The 19,621-nt window shown below is 54.2% G+C and overlaps 1 protein-coding gene across 1 annotated transcript in view; it reads left to right on the forward strand.

Annotated features, from left to right (window-relative positions):
* The first annotated feature begins 163 nt into the window (after window positions 1–163).
* The window catches only part of LASP1 (LIM and SH3 protein 1), a 38,816-nt gene continuing 19,358 nt past the window's right edge, over window positions 164–19,621 (forward strand). Inside the window, exons 1-3 of the mRNA XM_004378015.3 lie at window positions 164–360; window positions 8,065–8,159; window positions 17,814–17,898. Of these exons, the coding sequence (XP_004378072.1) occupies window positions 292–360; window positions 8,065–8,159; window positions 17,814–17,898 (249 nt within the window). The 5' untranslated portion in view covers window positions 164–291. The remainder of the gene's footprint in view (window positions 361–8,064; window positions 8,160–17,813; window positions 17,899–19,621) is intronic.

The following is a 19,621-nucleotide window of genomic DNA, read 5'->3' on the forward strand; positions in this document are numbered from 1 at the left end:
AGGCAGCCCTCTCCGGAACCCGCCCCCGCGCAGCCCCACGTCGCCCGAGGAGCGCGCCTCGTCGCGCGCGCCCCTGCCCGCGCCCGCGGCGCGTCCCCGCCCCGGTGCAGCCCCTCCTCCCCGCAGTGTTTATTAGGGGAAGGAGGGCGGAGGCGGAGGCCAGTTCCCCAGCTCCAGCCGCCGTCGCCGCCGTCTGCATAGTCGCAGCCGCGGCCGCCTCCCGCCAGCCCGCCCCGGGGACAGAGAACGCGCGCGAGCTCGGGCGCTCCCGCTCCAGCCTTTCCCGGAGCTATGAACCCCAACTGCGCCCGGTGCGACAAGATTGTGTACCCCACGGAGAAGGTGAACTGTCTGGATAAGGTGAGCCCGAGACCAGAGACGCGTTTTTGCAATCCGGGACTGCTCGGGTTGGGGGAGGAGAGAGGGGCCGGGTCTAAGGCTATCCCGGGAGGAGGGAGAGAGGGCGGTGTCATGAGGTGTGGGGGCAGACCCCGATGTGGAATCCAGGAGATCTAAGGCGAGGCGAAGAGTCCACGCGTGGCGGGCAGCCACTCCTGGAGAAGAGTGGGCTCTGTGCGCCGGGGCTGGGAGGATGGAAGGCGAGCACGGAAGCCGGCCCAGTGTGTGGGGGCATTTAGGGGTGCAGTCCCACCCGCTAAGGCCGGGAGAGTGAGAGGAGACGGCCGCTCCCTTTCGCCGCTGCGCGGAGCGCCAAGTAGGCGGAAGCGCGGGGCGCTGGGGGAGGCGGCGGCGAGGGGGCGGCGAGGGGGCGGGGCAGAGACTGGGGGGGCCCACGCGAAGCCGTCCTCTCTGGTCGCGAATGGCCCAGCTTTTTGGCCTGGAGACTGGGAGGCAGAGGCTATGAGTCGGCGACTGTTGCTTATGGTGAAAGGGACTTCGGATAAGGACCCGCGCCCCACCGTGGGACCCCCTTTTTGGACGACCTACAGCCCCCTTGGTGATTAGCTGGTTAATGGATTATCGGACCTCCTCCCTTCGCTTCTCAACCCACACCTCAAATTAAAAGCCAACTCTGAGTGCTGGGCGGACCAACCTGAACGGGTCGGGGTCGGGGTCGGGTGCTGGAATGAGTTGTGTGTGGGGGATATTTCGAAGAGATCTCCTGAAATTGTGCTCAGATCCTGGAGACCGGTTTGTAGAACAAAGAGCTAACTTTTCAAAGCAGGTTTCCCCAATGGAGGATGGGGTTGGCTGACTTCAGAGGAAGCCAAGGAAAGGGGAAGGTATTTGTGGGGGAAAAGAGGGTGGCCTTCTGGAAATTCCTTGTCCCCTGGGGGCCCTTATACGCGCCTCCCCCTCCCCCATCCTAGACTCCTTCATCTGGTTGCCATTATACTTTTGGAGGGGGGAGGAGAGTAGAACTGGGTGTTTCCAGCACAGTTTGGGTCCCATCCGGTCTTCTTGGAAGCTCCCTAAGATCCTAAGGCAAAATCTGCCCCCTTCCACATCCCCTCCCGAGACAGGAGCAGAGGCCCCTGGGATTTTGTTCCTCTCTCCATTGTGCCTTTTCACCCACCTCCCAAAGTGGATCCAAGTCCAAATATTCCCACCTTTCTGCCTGAATTGGTAGGGGGGGGGGTTCAGGATGGAATGGGGGTGCAGAGCCCTGGGCCAAGTTCATTACTGAACTGGAGCTGGTTTTGTTTGGGAAAGGATAGCTCATTGGTCACTTTGTGTTTCTCCTCTTTGGGGGTGCAACTTCCTCAGTGACCTTTGGCCTCTGGGTCAGGGTGAGGGGATAGGGTTCTGAGATTCTGAAATACATTTGAACTTGCTCTTGGGGGAAGCAGGCATATAGGACTGCTGCTTTCACTGCCCCTCCTGACTTGGCTGGGCAGGAAGAGAGGAGGGAGGGGACATACGCGGGCAGAAGGGGAAGTTGTTGACCTTCCCAGCGCCCATTCCAGCCTCTGGAGGGTGGGACTTGAGCTTGGAGTCTAGTTCAAGAATTGTCCCCTTGAGAAGTTATCTGTCTTTGCATGCTGGGTTTTTTGCTGTTCTCTGGTGGTAGGGATTTTGGCCTCTGCACCTTGAGTTCCCTGTGCCCCCTTTTTCTCCATAGTCATGAATTGGGGAGAGGCTGTGGACACCTTCATCCATATAAAGCCCATATGATGGAGGGATTGCTAGACTGGAAGTTGGGAGACTGGGTGTTAGTTCCAGGTCTACTCCTGCCAGCTTTATGAATGGCTCTGGGCCTCAGTTTTTGCCATCTGTCAGATGGGTATGATGATGGCATTTCCTTGGAGGTGGGGCAGTGCTCTTGGAAAGTGCCTGCCGAAGTGTCTGGAAGAGGTTGTGGTGTAGACTGTGCCCTCCCTACCTCTTTGAGATCCTGTGTCCAGCCCCACACCTGGCTCCCTTGTAAGACCTTTGGTGTTGTGTGTCAGAAGGGAGGGGGACAGGGATCCCTCAGGGCACCCTCCCCAGCTGTTCTCTTGCCCTAGGTGAAAGACGACATTCAGGTAGGGGTTGTCTAGGGGAGTGGGAGTTGGTGATTCCTCCTTCTTTTTAGAGCCCTCCCTACAGGAGGTCGCCCTGGGGAGACTTCACCCCCTGCACGGAGCAGGAGGCCTGGAATATCCAGGTATCAGATTTATTCTTCCCAACCCCCTCTAGGCAGTAAGGACAGGCACCTGGACCAGGGAACTGGTGCTGGAGGACGCTGTGCTGAGACCTGGGATGGGGGAACATTCAGTCCCATAGGTGCTGTTACTAGCCAACTTCCTGAGGCTTCCCATTTACAACAAGAGATCATTACAACAGGAGAATCAAATTAGACTTGCCTGTTCCTCTACAAGTCACCTACGGCACTTAACCTACAACATGGCCCAAAGCACAAGCTGCTTCCTCAGGTTAGCCTTTTCTCCTCCCTGAGCCATATCTGTCAAGGTGGGTAGAGGCTATGTCGCCTCTGGCTGGCTGCCCTGCCCCCAACCTGCAGTACCCAGTGTGCTCTGCATGCTGGATAAATATGTATTGATGACGACTGTGTTTGAGGAAGGAGGTTGAGATTTGCTTCCCCGGAGGATTCTGGAATTAGGGTTGGGGGAGAAGCAAGGTGACCTCATTCCCACATTCATTTTACAAATATTTATTGAGCACCTACTTTGTGCCAGGCACTCTGGAGGGCTGCCACAGGGCTTTTGGGGAGCGAGCGAGGCCTTGTCTTTCTTTCTTGTCAGCTGTGTGTCCTCTCCATTTTGCCTGACATGGAAATTTCTGTCACAGGCCTTTTTGGGAAACATTTGTTTCTGGAGACCTGCATTGTCAAGAATCTTGTCATGCCCCTCTTCCCTGGCTTGCTTCCCCTGGAAACAGGTGGAGACGTTTGGGAAGATGGAGGATTGGTCTGCCCATAGTTCCCCTGGAATCCCCAGTAGGGCAGGGCTCTCTGCCTCTGGTTATCTGAGCCCTTGGGCAGCAGGCAACAAGGTGGAAGGAGGCTGGGCTGGACAGTGGAATGCCTGGGTTCAAGGACACAAAAGGAGACAGGTCCTTGCAGCTGTGGTACTGGATTTTCCTAGCTGAGGCTAAGAGGACTCCACAATCACCTTGCTTGTCACCATCCATTCATAATACCAAAAACCCGTTGCTGTCAAGTCGATTCCGACTCATAGCAACCCTATAGGACAGAGTAGAACTACCCCATAGGGTTTCCAAGGAGCGGCTAGTGGATTCAAACTGCCAACCTTTTGATTAGCAGCGGAACTCTTAACCACTACGCCACCCTACTACTTATTACGAGGTGCCAGGTCTTCACAGCCACCTCACAAAGCAGGTGTTACTACTCCTGTAAGTTATGAACCCCATAAACAGATGGGTGATGTGGCTTGTCTCTTTCTCCTGGTCAGAGCTGGAATTCAATTCTACAGTTCTTTCTGCTGTTGTTTGGCCTGGTATGTTTGCAAAAAAGTACTTTAGTTACACTGTCTCTTTGGTGTGGGAAGTGGGTGCCAGTCCTTCCTGACCCTGGGCAGCTGAGACTCCAGGCATAAAAATCTCCCCTTGGAATTTGTGGAGATGCAGCAGAGGTTCAGAGGGTCTGTGCCTTTAAGCCAGCAGCCCAGGTGGCCAATTGAGCTAGGCTAGTGACCTGGCCAGGGTGGGGCTGGTGTTGCCCCTGGAGGAGGGAGAAACTGTTACAACCCTGGTGGACAGGAAGGGAGGAGAGAGCTCATACTCCAACCCTGAGTCATAGCCCGGGTGCAGAGGGCAAAGTGCCAGGCTACAGTCAAAGCAGCGATCTGAAGCTTGCTGCCCTTCCCCTCTCCCACCCCCGACTGAGAGGCTCGTGAGGCCACTCTCCCCTGGGTGATTCTGGAAGAGTGGGGCTGGCCCAAGTCCAGCCCAAGTAAGGGAGATTCCATGCAGGGCTTCTGCCTCTGTCAACCTCAGTTTGCCTTTCTGTGGAGTGGGCTGCAGTTTTGGAGCCTCAGAATGTCAAGGGTGGAGCTCAGCTGGAGCTCAGTTGGAGCTGGGCTGAGAAGCTGCTAACAGCCCTCAGAGGTTTCGTCCGGGGGCAGTTTGGGTTTCTGTTAATACAGAAACAATGGACTTATCAGGAAGCCGCATAGATTAAAGTTGCACACTCAGAGCTGTTCTTTGCTCCCCTGAGTCACGAGTTTCAGGAATGCTTCTCTGAAATCTTCTTACCTGGGGTCTCTGAGAAGAGGGGACTCTTGCTCTGGGACATGGCTAGGTGCCTAGGGGAGGAGGAAGGAGGCAGACAGAGGGTCACTATGGGAACATACTGACTTACTTGCATGACTATGTCTTTCACCAGACCTCCTCATTTTTGAGATAGGGTTGGGGTCTCTTTTATCTTGAGTTGCCTGGTGCCTGGCCTAGGTTGGCCCACGTGGGCTGTTGAGTGACTTGTCACATTCGGCCTCCCTTCCCCACTGCTGTCCTATGCTAAAGAGGGCAGAGTGGTAGGAGCTGCTGGATTTTCTTTAATCTCGGGGCTCTCTTCCAGAGAGGAGAGGGAAGTAACATGAAGCAGCTAGAGGTACCGCACTAGATGCGGAGCCCGCGTCATCTCGTTACTCCTCCCAGCACCTTTGTGAGATGGTGGGTTTAGATCCACTGTACAGATGTGGAAACCGAGCTCAGTAGCAAGCCTGAAGGTACCCAGTCCACTCAGTGTCATTATTCTGCTCTGCTTTCCCTGAGCAAGGGAACAGGTGGCCTCCTCCCTCCACCCTCCCAGCCTCTAATGTGTCTAGCTGAGAGCAAGTGTTCTTTGGGGCTGAGGTGGGGAAGAGCTACTGATGGAAGTGGACACCATCCCTTTTCTTAGGCAACCTGGAAGCATCTTGTGGAACCACCCCCACCCCCGGCCTTGTCAGTATACACTGCCCCTCTTCCCCAAGGGCTTGGCTCCAGGGTAGGGTCTTGACCATCTGCTGGGGCAGGGAGTGTCTGTCTGTCTTTGTCTCCCCTAAGTCAATCAGGAGGCAATCTTTGGAGGTCCCCAGTCCTAGAACAGTGCATATTCCTGTGTATGTGTGTGAAAGTGGGTCATGGTCTGGATTCTGGAGAATGTTTTTCCTGGCAGGCCCCTGTGGGGGTGGGGGTAGGCAGGGGCCCAGGCAGGGGCATGTGCAGGCTAAGCAGACACAGTCCAGCAGACTGGGTGGTGACAGAGCTGGGGCACTCTGCCAGCACCTCCCAATCATGGGGGAGGGAAAGGGACTGCCATTTTGGGGGCTGATGGGGCAGGAGCTACCCTGTTTCAGTTTTCCAGAGGTTTTGTGTATATTGGGTTATGTACCAGGAGGAGTCTAGAAGTTGCCAAGTGGCTGGGGCTCTGGGATAGGTCAGAAGGACTGGTTGGGGTGGGGGGCTGTGAACGCTACTGCAGAACCAAGCTTAGACCAGCCATCCCTTTGCTTCCAGACTTCCAGCTGGCCTTCTTCCCAAGGAGTCATTCTCCTATCGAAATGTTTAATAGTCCACCATAAGAGATTCCTTTGGGTCTCCTTGATAGAGAAAGTACCCTATTAGAAGGCAGTTGCCCCTCTAAATGACCCCCATGGTCTCTGGTCGAAGTGGACTGGGATGGGAGAAAGTGATACCCCAACTTCTCAGCTTCCTTTTTCTACTCCCTCCTCCAGAGTGTCCCAGAAGCACCTCTTGGTTTGGGAAACACATTTTGAAAAGCAATGTCTTGGGGGAATTCCTTGACAGATGGCCAAGAACCAGCACAGTGGCTGAGTACCTTCAAAAGTCTCCCTTGGCTCTTCCCTGGCTCCTGGCCTCCTCCTTTTGGGTGTTAGAAGTATCCTTGGCTGCTGGGAAATGGGGCAAAGACAGGCCACCCAGGCCACCCAGGCATCCTGGATTCTGGGGTCTGGGCAGCTGGACCCCTAGTTGATAGCTGATCCCAGGGCCTCATCCTAGGGTATCAGGATGGTGCCAGGGGAGGATTTATATCTCATTTGCATCGGTTTACCTGAGCAGCACCATTTCTCAGGGATTGGGTGTCTTCTGTTGCTTTGTTTCTCCTTCCCTCATTGCCTTGTACATTGTTCCCTCCATCAGCTGCCCTTCATTGGCTCTGACTGAGCAGTTGCTGGTCTCTGGACTTTGCTAGAGTCTTCCCCTCTCCCTCACTCTCGAATGCACACGTTGTAACTGGTTGAGCACAGCAGAGCCCCACTTACATCCCAGCACACACACAAACCTCCCGTGTGACCCACTGAGCCCCCGGCTGAGGTTCATACCTGCTGTGCCTAATATGCAATACAGAACATTTGAATATTGACAGGTGCCAGGTGCTGTGCTGAGGGCTTTGCGGGTAATTTCTCATTTAATCCTCACAGCGGTCCCATAAGGGATGTTGTTGTTGTTAGGTGCCATCGAGTTGATTCTGACTCATAGCAACCCTGTGTACGACAGAACAAAACACTGCCCAGTTCTGTGCCATCCTCACAATCGTTATGCTTGAGCCCACTGTTGCAGCCACTGTATCAATCCATCTCATTGAGGGTCTTACTCTTTTTTGCTGACCCTGTACTTTACTAAGCATGACGTCCTTCTCCCAGAGACTAGTCCCTTCTGATAACATGTCCAAAGTATGTGATAAGAAGTCTTGCTATCCTTGCTTCTAAGGAGCATTTGGGTGTACTTTTTCCAAGATAGAAGGGATAGATATTATTATACGTATTCTACAGATGTGGAAACAGTTCCAGAGGTAAGGAATGCTGCCCATGGTCACCTAGGTAAGGTAGTCGGGGTAGAGCTTTGATGCCAACTATGGTGTGTCCAACGCCAAGACTTTTAAGCAGAGCTCTTCATTCTCTCGTGGGAGACAGGCTGTTGGATGCTCTCCTACCTGATACTCCATACAGGAGTGGGAGAAGGATGAAGGAAGGGCAGAAAGTATATAGGTATTGGTGACTAGAGTTTGGGGTGCCCACCTCACTCCTCTGGTCGGAATCCCACGGGAAGTGGGAGGTGTGGGAGCTGGAGCACCACCTGGGGCTATGTGGGTCTTATGTGTATGTTGTGAGGTCCTGGTGTGGGAACTGGGAGTGCCTGGGTGCCTGGGGCTGGGCTCTTCTCAGCTTCTCTGGGCCCTGTAAGGGTAGAGGAGCTGCCCCTTCATGTTCAGCTGCTGCTTCTTAGCAACCCTAGCGCAGCTTTGCATAAGCAATTAGGCCTCCCCGACTCTGGGGCAGGAGGAATGGTCTGGGGGAGGTGGAGCTGACCTTTTGGAGGCTGCTTGCCACCACTATAATTGGTCTCTTCACCACTCACCGTGCATGTCTGTCCCTTCTCCCCCTCCTGACAGCTCAAATGGCTAACTGGTGGGGGGCAGGGGAGGGAAGTGTCATCAGCTGCCAGAGCCTGTGACCTAAGATGTCCCCAGCCCACCCAGTGTAATTTGATGTTCTCCCCACAGCTGTGGGCCTGAGCCAGACCCCGGCATGGAGCCCTCCCAGATGTCCCCTCCTCAGGCCTGAGCCTTGGTCCTGAGCCTCCCTTCCTAAAGTCCTGGTGTCTTATGGGTATTCTCCCTCTGCCTCTGTCCCCCAGTTTTGGCATAAAGCATGCTTCCACTGCGAGACCTGCAAGATGACACTCAACATGAAGAACTACAAGGGCTACGAGAAGAAGCCCTACTGTAACGCGTGAGTCCTGCCCTGGGCAGGGGGCTGGGTAGGCACCTGGGCTCCCTCCCTGACTTCTTCCTTCCCTGCCTATCTCCTCCCATTCTAATAACCACAAGATGACATTGCTGAGTGCTTCCACACTCTACTTGATAAGTATTAATCACATTTAGACCTCGTAAGAGCTGGGTGAAATGAGGGCTATTATCCCCGTTTTACAGATGAGGAAGCTGAGGCTTGCAGAAGGGAAGGGACTTTCCAAAGATCACACTGCCAGTGAGAAGCTAGTTCAAGCCCAGTCTCTGGGCAATAAAGCAAGCGTGTTCTTTCCACTGCACACTGCTGAGAGAAGGATGGGGTCTTTCAAGGATGAGTGACCTGCCCTGGCTTCTGCCTGATTTCTGTCCAGTTATATTTGGGTTTGGGGGCTTTGTTCTCCCTTTTCCACCCTTATTCCTCTCTCCATTACAGCAGATGGTTGTCTCCTAACCTCAGCTCTCCCTGACCAGAGGGTTTTAGACACTTTGGCTTTCCTCCTTCAGAAAACTCTCTGGGACCCTGGCTCTAGCCCCTCCTGGTGTTCATTTCTTGAGAAGTGGAGGTGCCATGAAGGGCGTGGTGTGGCTGGAGGGAAGTCTTCTCCCTGCCTAGTAAAGGGCAGCTGTGGAGACCTTCCTTCCTTTCCTGGTGGAGCTCGCTTAGACTCTGTTCCTTCCGCACTGTGACCTGCAGCCTGGGCTGCCTGGAGATGAGGCAGGGTCCTCCATACCAGAGGGACAGCGCTATCCCATCTCATGCAGAGTCCTTCCTCCCAATTCCAGAGCACCACATCTTCCATCTTCAAGTTGACTTCATGCATAGCGAGTGCCAGCTCAGTGCCAGGTACAGCCTCCCAGCCACCCTGCCTGCTGGGTGAGGGCTGTGTTCCTACTCTGCTGGCTGAGGCTTCTGAAGGTCAAGTCATTTGTAAGTTAGGTGGCAAGGTCGATCTTCAAATTCAGGATCTGACTTGAGTGCTTTTTTTGTTTTAATTCTCAGTCAAGAGGCTCATTACAGCTAAAGTTTACCCAGGAGGGGAAATCTAGGACTTGTCTAAAAGGGGTTGGGGGCTAAAGCACCTTTGATGGCTGTCTTGCCCTTTCCCAACCCCTCACCCTCCCTGCTGTTACCACTGCCCTGTCTCCTCAGGGGTTTGATCGTTCATCAGAGGGGGTTTGATCATTCATCAGACGTGTATTGCCTGTCTGCTGCTATTTACCCAACCTGTGCCAGGTGCTGGGAAAACAGATTTCTGATAAAATCTCAAGCCCAAAAAACAACATGAATGTCCCTTCTGGAAAGGACTGGGGCACTGGCAAGCTTGCCATGGATGGAGGAAGGGTCAAAGCTCTGTCCCAGGCCCTCCTTCAGCTGCCCCTTCTCCCATTAGCTTCTTCTGTTCCTCTTCCCCCTACCAACCCCTCCCAGCCCCTCAAGGGAAATGGGACATTCTTTGAATTCTTAAGGGCTCACACAAGCCCTGATTCTCTGCTGCTTCCTCCCTTCTTTGGGGAGTGGGGTGGGGTTCAGAGAAGCTGGGGCAGTTAACCCCTTGATTGCTGGACCACTTCAGGCTGGATTCTGGAGGCTGTGGCTCCTTTGGGGGTAACCTCTGAGCCTCCATCCCCCCACAGAAGTCTGGCTGGGCCCCAGAGCCCAGGGGGTGGCAGGGACTCAGTGCTTCTTCCTGTCTCTTCCTAAGACTCCAGTAGCCTAGAATCAGTGAGCACTGGGAGTTGGAGAAACAAATCAGAGGCTTAACCTTGTTTCCTCTGCATTTTCTCTCTTCTGAGGAGGCTGCTGCAAGTGGGTGTGGGGGCTTCTACAGGGGCTGGGGGAGCTCTGTTGTTAGGTGCCATCGAGTTGATTTTGACCCCATGTAACAGAGTGGAACTGCCCCATAGGGCTTTCTTGACTGTAATCTTTACAGAAGCAGATCACCAGGTCTTTCTCCTGAAGTGCTGTTGGGTTGGTTTGAACGCCAACCTTTCAGTTAACGGCCGAGCGCTTAACCATTGCACCACCAGGGCTCCTTGTTGGGGCTCTAGGGAAGGCAAAGGATGAAGCGTCTCTCCCTGGATGCTGCTTCCAATCTGCTGAGGCAGAGGTGCCTCTATCTCTCTCTTGGCCCCCTGCCCTAGAACCAGGTTTACCCTCCCCTTCCTCTCCAGCCTTTACAGCCCCAGGCCCTGCCACACCCTATTGACCTTTGACCCGGCAGGGATGTTACCTGGGGAGGGCCAGGGAGACTTGTGACCCAGCTTCCTTACACTCCAGCAGTAGTAGCACCTTGCTCAAGGCACTTACACTCCCTCAGCCAGCATCTGCTGAGCCGTGTCTGTGCCAGCAAGCCAGAAAACCAGACATGAGGCAGGGGGTGTGAACCAGATGCAGACTGGCCTGCGAAGAGCAGCCTCGTGCTCTGTCTGAGCCTTAGTTTCTCCATCTATGAGATGGAGATAAAAATTCCTATGCAGGAATGCTGGACCTTAGACCAAGGAGTACTTATTGAGCACCTACTATGTGCCAGGCACTATGCCATGTGTTTACTCTCATTCCTTTCCTGTGTCTGGTCCCATCCCTCAGTGACATCCAGTTCGCGGATCCCAGGGTTTCCAGGATGTAGCATTCTCCCATTTCCTGTCTGGGCCTTGCGTCCTCCACAGCATCACTCACTCCATGCTGGGCTTGTCCAGTGCAGGGCTGCAGAGGGGCAGGTGATCTCTCTAGGCAGTTTGCCAGTTGGTGAGTGTGTGTTTGGTGTACAGGGAGGCATCTACTTCTGCTTGTCTCTGGCCAACCCCTGAGCCCGGAAAGGAGCCTGGGGCTTGCAGGAGGGAGGTCAAGAGAGAAGAAACTTTCTTTCCCCTGTGGCTTCTCTGAACTGGGATTTAAGTTCTGGAAAGCAATTTTAAGCAGTGAAAAGGCCTCTTCTCTTACTCTCTTTGTGTCAGGTTTGTTTGGGGTGAGGCAGAGGAGAGGACACAGGCCAGAGCTCACAGTGTGAGCCTGGTGGCGGTGGACCCGCATGTACGTGTGTACCCAGACGCATATGCTGGGGCTGGGGAGAAACTCCAGGGAGGCTGACTGAATAGGCTGCATTTGTGTTCACACGTTTCCAGCCTGGCCACCCAGGCATTATTGTGGCAAGATAGGGGCATGCACGCTTGCTTTCCACAATAGCCAGCAATAGAAGAATCACCATTAACCAAATTCTTTCTTGGAGCTTCTAGGTGGGTGGGGTGAGACCGCTCTGTTTGTTAGAGAAATATTTATGCCCTCAATTGTTTTTGTTTTGTAAACTGGATTTTCTGAAAGTGGGGCAGATTGGTCCACATACCCGGCTTGGTACAAACCTGCTTCTTTGTCTCCATGCAAACGGTCTAAGAGCCCCAGGTTGAGGCAGGAGGTTGGGGCAGCGCAGGGAGGGGGAGAAATGTGCCTGGTCTCTTCTCCTTGGGGAGCGTCACTGGGGCGGGGGGCCTAAAGGTAGGAGTTGCATACCAGGGAACCAGCTTTTGGGGGTGTCAGGTGGGAGTGGACATGGGCTGTGAAGGAAACGGGATGGGGTGAGGGATGGGGACTTAGTTACACCCTTCCGCTCTGCATTGACTGCAGATTTCTGGGGTATATTCTTCAGTTTCTCTGGCTTTCCTGTTTTGAATGAGGGGCTGAGGAGGGTTGGAGATGTTTGTGGTTCTGGGGAACCAGGGGCTATGGTCCTGCCCCTTCCCCCAGGCCTTAATTGGGAGCAGGGCAGGATCTCTGCTGGGCAGGACTGGGTGCTAAAGTGTCCCTGGATTCCAGGAAACTCTCTCTAATCCCCCTGCTTTTAGGGGGTGGGGCAGTGGGGGGCAAATCCAAGTCTGTGGCCTGGGGATTTCCTGTTTCTCCAGAATTCTTTGCTTCTAATAGGGAAAAATGAGAGCAACTGTCTTAGGGAGCTGGAGAGGGCTGGTAGAGGGGTGTGGTGTGTGTTTGGGGGTGGGGGAAGCAAGTTCAACCAGTAACCAGTTGCCATAGCGTCGATTCCGACTCATGGTGATCTCCGATCTCGTCTGAGTCAAGGTAGAACTGTGCTCCACAGGATTTTCAGTGGCTGATTTTTTGGATGTAAATGGCCAGGCCCTTCTTCTGAGGTGCCTCTGAGTGGACTCAAACCTCTAACCTTTTGGTTAGCGGTGGAGCATGTTAACCCGTTTGCACCACTTAGGAACTCCTGGCAAACTCAAAGGGGCAGCCGAAGTGGCCAATGCAGCTCCAGGCAGCCCCCCCACCCATTTCATTCGCAACCGCCCAATCCTAACGCTCAAGGATGTCAGGGCCTCAGAGAACCTCAGGGATCACCTTGCATCCTAACAACCTCATTTTATAGCTGAGGCAACCGAGGCATGAAGCTTCAGCGCCTTACCCAACTTGGCAGAATCATTTTTCCTTATGTATTGCCGTCAGGGGTAAGTGCAGTTTTTTTTCTTTTTTTTCTCATTTTGTCTCCAATCCCTGAGGGCTCGTAAGTTCTTCCTTAAGTCTAGCCTTGATCTTTTTGGCTGCTCATTTTTTTCTCTGGTCAGACAATGTCTCCTTGTTGCTTCCAATCCCCACCACGACTTCAGCCTCTTAGGCCTGGGGACTGGGGTGAGAAACTGGCTTAGAAGGGAGCCTTCCCTGCCCCTCGGCAGTGGTCCCAGCAGGGGCTTTTAGAATCTGCAGCTCCTTCCAGGGGCTGGATGTAGGGCTTGTTTTTTGTTTTTTCCTTTTGGTAAAACCAAAGGCCCCTTGTTGCTTTCACTGATGTATTTTTGTTCTTCCTTGAACAAAAAGCTGTGACTTTCGAAGAGGTCCAAGCCTGCTGGAAGGGGTGAGGTGGCCTGGAGAAAGGGGGCTGGGCTCTCAGGATCTCTGGTCTATTCTTTTTCTGCCTCTGGAATGTAGCTGAGACAGGACTGGGGAGTGGGGCTGGTGTCCTTTAAACTGTCCCTGCTGCCCCGTAAGCTGGAGCCTTGTGGCGTCTCAGCATCCTCCCTGTCCTCATAGTCCTTCTGAACAGGAAGGCACCTCAGAGGTCCTCAGAGATAAACCTTCTCCTGGGGTAGGGCCCCCTCTCTTATAGTCTCACAGGTGGTTGCCCAGCCTCTTGAGACACCTGCTTTTGAAAAGTTCTAAGTAGCCGGTAGATCCTGACTTGGGGTGGCTGAGAGACTCCAGAGGGCCTCTCCTACTGGGCAAGCTTGGAAACAGGGGTTGGGTTTGAAGGTGAACTACCTTGTTCCTCAGCCACACTGCTAAGCACATCTTTCCTCAGAGCTCCGAGAGCTGTGGGTGGACGAGAGTCAGCCTCATGGATGTCAGCCTGCCCTTGGCTGCCTGGCCAGCTGTGGTGTAGGGGGCATTGAACAAAGTCTGTGTCCTTGACACTGGGCCTTAGTTTCATCAGCTGTACAACGGACACACTGATAATGCCTGCCTTTTCTAGCTCAAAGCCTTGTGGCAAGGTTTCAGGGGAGACTGTGCATAGGCTACAGTATATTAAGAAGTTGCTTTGCATGCCTGTAAGTTTTCCTGGAGGCCTAGGCTGCTGCCAACAGCTGCCTGATTGCCTGGCCCCTGCCCTGCCCTGCCCCTGCCCCTATGCCTTTTTTCCTCCAGGAGAGGCTTTTCCTGGTTATATCCTCATGGATTCGAGGTCCTTCCTCCTCCCCTCTCCCCCCAGGCTTCCTGTCCTAGTGGACTCTCTCCATGCCTCCCTGTTTCCCTGGTAGCAAGGGTGATGGGTGGGGAGGGGTATCGGGAGAGAGCTCGCCTGCCTGGAATGATTAACACAGGGCCAGGGACAGGCTGACCCACAGAAGGGACAAAAGACGGCTGTGCTCTGGACCCAGTTCCAGGCTGGGGTTGAAATGCCTAGTCTCCCTACCCTGCCCTTTTTGTTCCCTCAACATGGCCCAGTCTGTTGGTGGGGCTGGGGATCCAGTGGGGCCTGTCGTTGTCTCAGTGCCCACATCCATCCATCCATCCATCCCACTGGGGTCTGAGCGTGATGGATTGGGTAAGCTTCAACCTGAGCACAGAGAGGGAGGGAAAAGGTAGCGTTCCCAGCAGTTGTTTCTGGAAAGAGGTCAAATCAGTCGGAGCCCTCTTTGAAGCCGGTCATGTCAGTGGGGGAGGGGTACAGTACTGATGTTCTTATGCCTTCCGTTTTGAAAACAAACCCCCCAGTACCTGTCTTCTTCTCTAAGTTGTCCACAAGGATCCTGCAGGCACAGTCACCTGGTTTGGCCTTCATGAGCTCCTCTGCAGTTGAGGACACCCTTGCTGTCTGTCTCTTCCCCCACCCCCATAGACCTCTCTCTCTCTTTGCCTGCTCTGTGCTGCTCTCCTGCCTGGAGCTGAGGATGAGGTTGCCATGGAAACCTGAAGCGCAGTGAGCAGGGGAAGGGGAAGGCAGGGTTGTCTTGCCAGGGCTGGGGACTGTGGGGAGGGGACAGGGCTGATCCAGCAGGAGTAATACAGCCCATGGTCACATCCACCTGCCTTCCTGAGAACTAGGCTGGGGCTTAGGGAGGGAGGGTAGGAGCTCTGGAGCTCCTCTTTAATCTAGTTAATCTCATACAGGATTAAAATCCCTCCCCCTGGATTAAGCCAACATCTAGGCTGTTCTTTGCCCCTCAATCATTCTGATGGGATTAGTGTTCCTGCTGTTGAGGCTGGGATCTGGGGGTGTAATGGTGGCTTCCCTTAGCTGGTGGCTCCAAAGAGATGACCCAGTACCCGCCAACCCCATCCAGAGGCACTTGCTGCGTGTTGGAGGGTCTCCTGAGACCAATTTTAAGGACTCTTCGGGTGCAGTGTGGGCTAGCAGAGCAGAGGGCAGGGTGTGGGTGCAGCAGGTGTGTGTGTGGTCTGTGTGGATCACCGTCGCCTGTGGCTCTGCCAGCGTCAGCGTCCAGGAGACGTGTGTCGCTACAGAGGGTCTGTCTGTACGTTCATTGTGTGTGAGGGAATCATGCTAAGTGTGTAGGAGCTGCAGAGTGGGTGGGGCATGTCAGGCACACATGTCTGGCTGTCCTTGGGCCCTGGAGCTGGCACTCCATTTTAACCCTGTACCTTCAGGCAAACAGGAAACTCCAGGGTTTGCAGACTGGCTCCCACAGACATCTGCTTGCCCAGCCAGCCTCCATCATTCCCCTCTGAATACTAACCAGCATAGTCTTCTCAGAATTGACCCTTCAGGCTCTCGCCCAGAGCTGTGTAGAGGTCTTCTCCTCCATCCCATTTCAGGACCTAATCTCCCTTTTCCACCACATGGGTGTCTGCTCACAGTTGCTCTCTTCATCGTTTCCCCCACTCCACGATGCCTTCCAGATGGCTCAGAAGTGGGAGGAGGGGCATATCTGAAACCTTCCCTTCTAGAACCTCAGGACCAGCCAGTTCTGCTAGAGATCTCACTTCAATCCCTTCTGCTGTTCTCTTCCTCGTCCCTGGGAACAGATTCCCAGCTGATCCTCCCCTTCCCTGGAGCTGCTCAGGAATTTTGAATGGAGCTGCTCAACTGTGGGTGGCCCTGGCTGCATGGAGCTAGGCCAAGCCTCGGGTCTGGACCCACAGCCTCAGCCCCGTGTTCCTTCCTGGGCCCTTTATGTTGCCAGCTGCAGGCACCTGTGTTTGCTTTTCAGTTTCCTCCTCCGTCTGTTGTCAAGCTGTGTGCCTGGGCTGACCTGAGGGGGGGGGCCAGGACCCTGGTAGGGTGGTGGGGGCTGGCAGAGAAGGGCACAGCTAGAATCATCTAGACCTTGGACGGTGAAACTAGCCCAGAGGGGAAACAAATTTGCAGAGATCACCCAGCAAGTCAGTGTCAGAGCCACTGTGCACTTTCTAGCCACCCTTGCCCTCCTCGGTTCAGTTCTCCAAATCTAAATCCCAAGTTCTGCCCCTCCATGAGTGGTAGCCCAGAGGGCAGTTGTGTTTAGCAGGTAGCTCTGGTTCAGGGTGATGCAGGTGGATGGAGAACATGGCCAGGTTTGATTGACAGCACAGAGGTAGGTGGTCAACTCATGTCCAGCTAGAGGGCATGGCAGCCAACTGGGCTGGGACATACCTTGAAGGAGTCCCAGGAAGCAGTCCATTTCTTACCCGGGGGCAGCTTGTGAGCCAGGGATCTGCAGGTGGTCCAGGCTGTGGTGGGATATAGTCACTCAGCACTAGAGATGGCCAGACTTCCGGCTCCTGCTGGGAGAGCCCCCGACCTGTGGCTCACGTGGACCCTCACCCGTTTCACATAGAAACACGTACGCACAAACCACGGTGACTCGGCTGCTTCTGCTGTAGCTGGTTTGCTAGAGGACCTGTCACGACCCAGTAGGATGTAGGAAACCTGAGTTCTAGCCCCAGCCCAGCTTCAATGCCTAGTATGACATTCATTTATTCAACAAATATTTATTGAGCACCAGATACTCTTCTAGGAATAAATTACTGAGCCAAAGAGACCCAAAGAACTCTCCCCTCATGGAGAAGTAGTGGGAGAGAAGATAATAAACCACTGTGATAATAGGTTAATTATGAAGTCTGTTAGGTGGTAAGTGCCTGGGGCCAGCTCATTCTTTCCTATTATTTAAAATGAGGTGGTGGGACCAGATGGCCCTGGAAGTCCCTGCAGACTTGACTGTGGGCCATTCTAGCTCCTCCTACCCCCAAACCAGCCCTCTTTCTGGGAGACAGGACCCTGTCCTGTGCCTGGGGAATAGAGGGTTTAGTTCAGGGTGCTAAGCTCTGGAGAGACTGTCTGGCTGCAAATTTGAATCCCACCACTTATTGGTTGTGTGTCCTGGCCACTTTGTCTAACCTCTGTGAGCCTCAGTTTTCCTATCTGTCAAAGGGGAACAATGACAGTACTAGCCACCTAGGGTGGTTGTGAGAATTTCACGAACTAAGTCGTGTAAGCCCTTCGCACGGGGCAAGCATTGCCTGTAGTTTTTATTGTCGTCTGTCTGTCACCTGTGGGTAACCACCTTTCTGGCCACAAGCTGGCCTTCACACCCACCCTCCAGTGAAGTTGGACCTTGTTAGCCATTTGAAACACTACTTTGGGCGTGTGTACTCTCTCTCACCACTTCCTTTAGGAAGCCCTCCGGATATCCGTATCGCTTTCCTCTTTTTCTGTCTCTGTGTCCCTCTTGCCTTCCTCTCCTTGGCTGGTCTCCATTTCTGGTCTTTACTGAAAGCTTTGTCCTGCTCCCATGCCTGTCTTCTGCCCTACCTAACCTGGCTGGACCCTTCTGGGTGTTCCGGCCCCATCTACCTCACATGTGGTGAACCCTAAGGCATGGATTATCCCCGAACAAGGGTAATCTGAAACCCTCAGAGAGAGTCCTGATGGCCTCCCTTTGGGGCAGGACAATGTTCCTGGCCGACTGGCCAGTCACTCAGGCCTGATGTGTCTTCCCAGTTCAGCTGACCCAGGCTGAGACTGAGAAGCTGTTACTTCCTCTCAGTCCTATGTGGTGGACACCTTGGTCCTGCTGCTAAGACAGGGGTGGGGGCTGCTAGGATTAAGAGGGAGTGAGCCTGAGGGCTCTGAGAAGCCCAGAGATTCTTGCTTCTTCTCCAGAGTGACCCCCATCTGTTCTTTCTGTCCTGCAGACACTACCCCAAGCAGTCCTTCACCATGGTGGCTGACACCCCGGAAAACCTCCGCCTCAAGCAGCAGAGTGAGCTCCAGAGTCAGGTGAGGGGCGGGGCCGGCGCTGCTGCGGTGGGGAGCTGTTGTAACCCTTGGATTTGGCAAGGGCTCCTTCCCCCCCACCCCCCCACCCCGTGTTATTCAGCAGGGCCAAGGTGCTGAAATCCTAGCCCTTGCCTTGTCTCCCTGCCCCCACACCCACACCCAGTTACTTCCTGCTTCTTGACCTCAGCAAAGGAGTTGAAGGTAGCTAAAGGGGCTCCCTTGAGTTGGGGAGGTGAGGGTGTCTAGTCTTCTCTTATTTTTTCTGTGGACCCCTGAAGCCCGCCTCCTCCAGGAAGCAGTTCCCCTCCCCCCCACTTCCACCCAGCCACAAAGGAGGGGCTTGGGGAAGATAGGGGAACCCCCCTCTCCAGTCTCATGCCAGCCTGAGGTTACACAGCCACTCCTCTATGGCTACATCTCCAGACCTTCTCCCTCACTCGGTGGGCAGGGTGGAGGGGGCCTTGCAATGGCCTGCCCTGCCTTTTCTCCTGGGGCCTGATTTCCCTGAGCACCTGCTGAGTGGGGAGAGGGGTGTGCCCCTACACTAGGGGAGGAGATGGGTTCCTGCCCCAGGGAGGACTCCATCTTTAGGGGACACTGAGGAATGAGCACAGGGTCTGGAGCCCTGAGACCAGAGCGACTAACCCTGCCTAGGGGGTCAGGGACGGCTTCTGGGACAAGCCTAGCCTGGACCTAGGATGAGGCTAGGCTTCCACAAAGACCCCTTGGAGACTTGGCCAAGAAGGCACGGTGCCCAGGGTCAGGAAAATGTTGTGGAGGATCCCCCTGGCCACTGAGAGGGGAATCTCTCTGGATCCCTCCAGGGTGGGGCTCCTGACGCCCAGTCTTGACACGACCTCTCTGAGTCCCCATCTGCCAGTAGGCCCCATCAGGGAGAATAGGCCCTGTGCTGCGTAGGGCTTTACATACGTTCTTTTATTTAATACTCCCAGTAACCCTGTGATGGAGGTACTGTTATTGCCATTGTACAGACAAGGAAACTGAAGCTTAGAGCCATTAAGGGACTTGCTAAAATTGTACAGGTATCAGTAGAGGAATTAACAGTATAAAACTAACGAACATACTGAGAGCTCAGTGCTCTGCATGTATCAGCTTGTGTAATTCTCACAACAGCCCAATGCCCTTGACAGTATCACTCCCACCTTACGGATGAGGACACAGATGCAGGTGGCAGAGCTGGCTTTGAACGCAGGTTTGTTTAACTTGGAGACTTGTGTTCTTTCTAGCTTTCCGTCCTATACCCTAAGGAGAACTGTTGCTACCTTAATGATGATCCCTTATGCTGGTGAGATCTTTTGTAGCTTAGCAAGTGCTTTTAGTTCCCTTGTCTCATTTTTCCTTGACCTTGCTCTGGGAGGAGATAAAAGACTCGTTCACCTCGTTTTACAGATGAGGGAACTGAGGCTGAGAGAGGCCTAGAGCTGTGTCCAGTGACACACACAGTAAGTGATGGTTTCAGGGTTTGGGCTCTGGTCTTTTCACCCCAAGTATGGTGACCTTGACCCTGCACAACCTGGTGGGGCTTGAGCCTCACCCCGCCCCAATATGTTCCAGAGTAGTGGGGAGGAAGTGGGGGAAGCTGGCTTCTCCCGCTGTGGCAGCTCACATCTGCCAGCCCAAACCCCATCCCTCCTGTGGCGTGAAAGCTGCAATTATGGGAGGGATGGGTGTGAATGCCAGGCCTCTGCCAACTGAGGAGGGC

Source organism: Trichechus manatus, unplaced genomic scaffold (genome assembly GCF_000243295.1).
Source record: "Trichechus manatus latirostris isolate Lorelei unplaced genomic scaffold, TriManLat1.0 scaffold00054, whole genome shotgun sequence".
Lineage (NCBI taxonomy): Eukaryota > Metazoa > Chordata > Mammalia > Sirenia > Trichechidae > Trichechus > Trichechus manatus.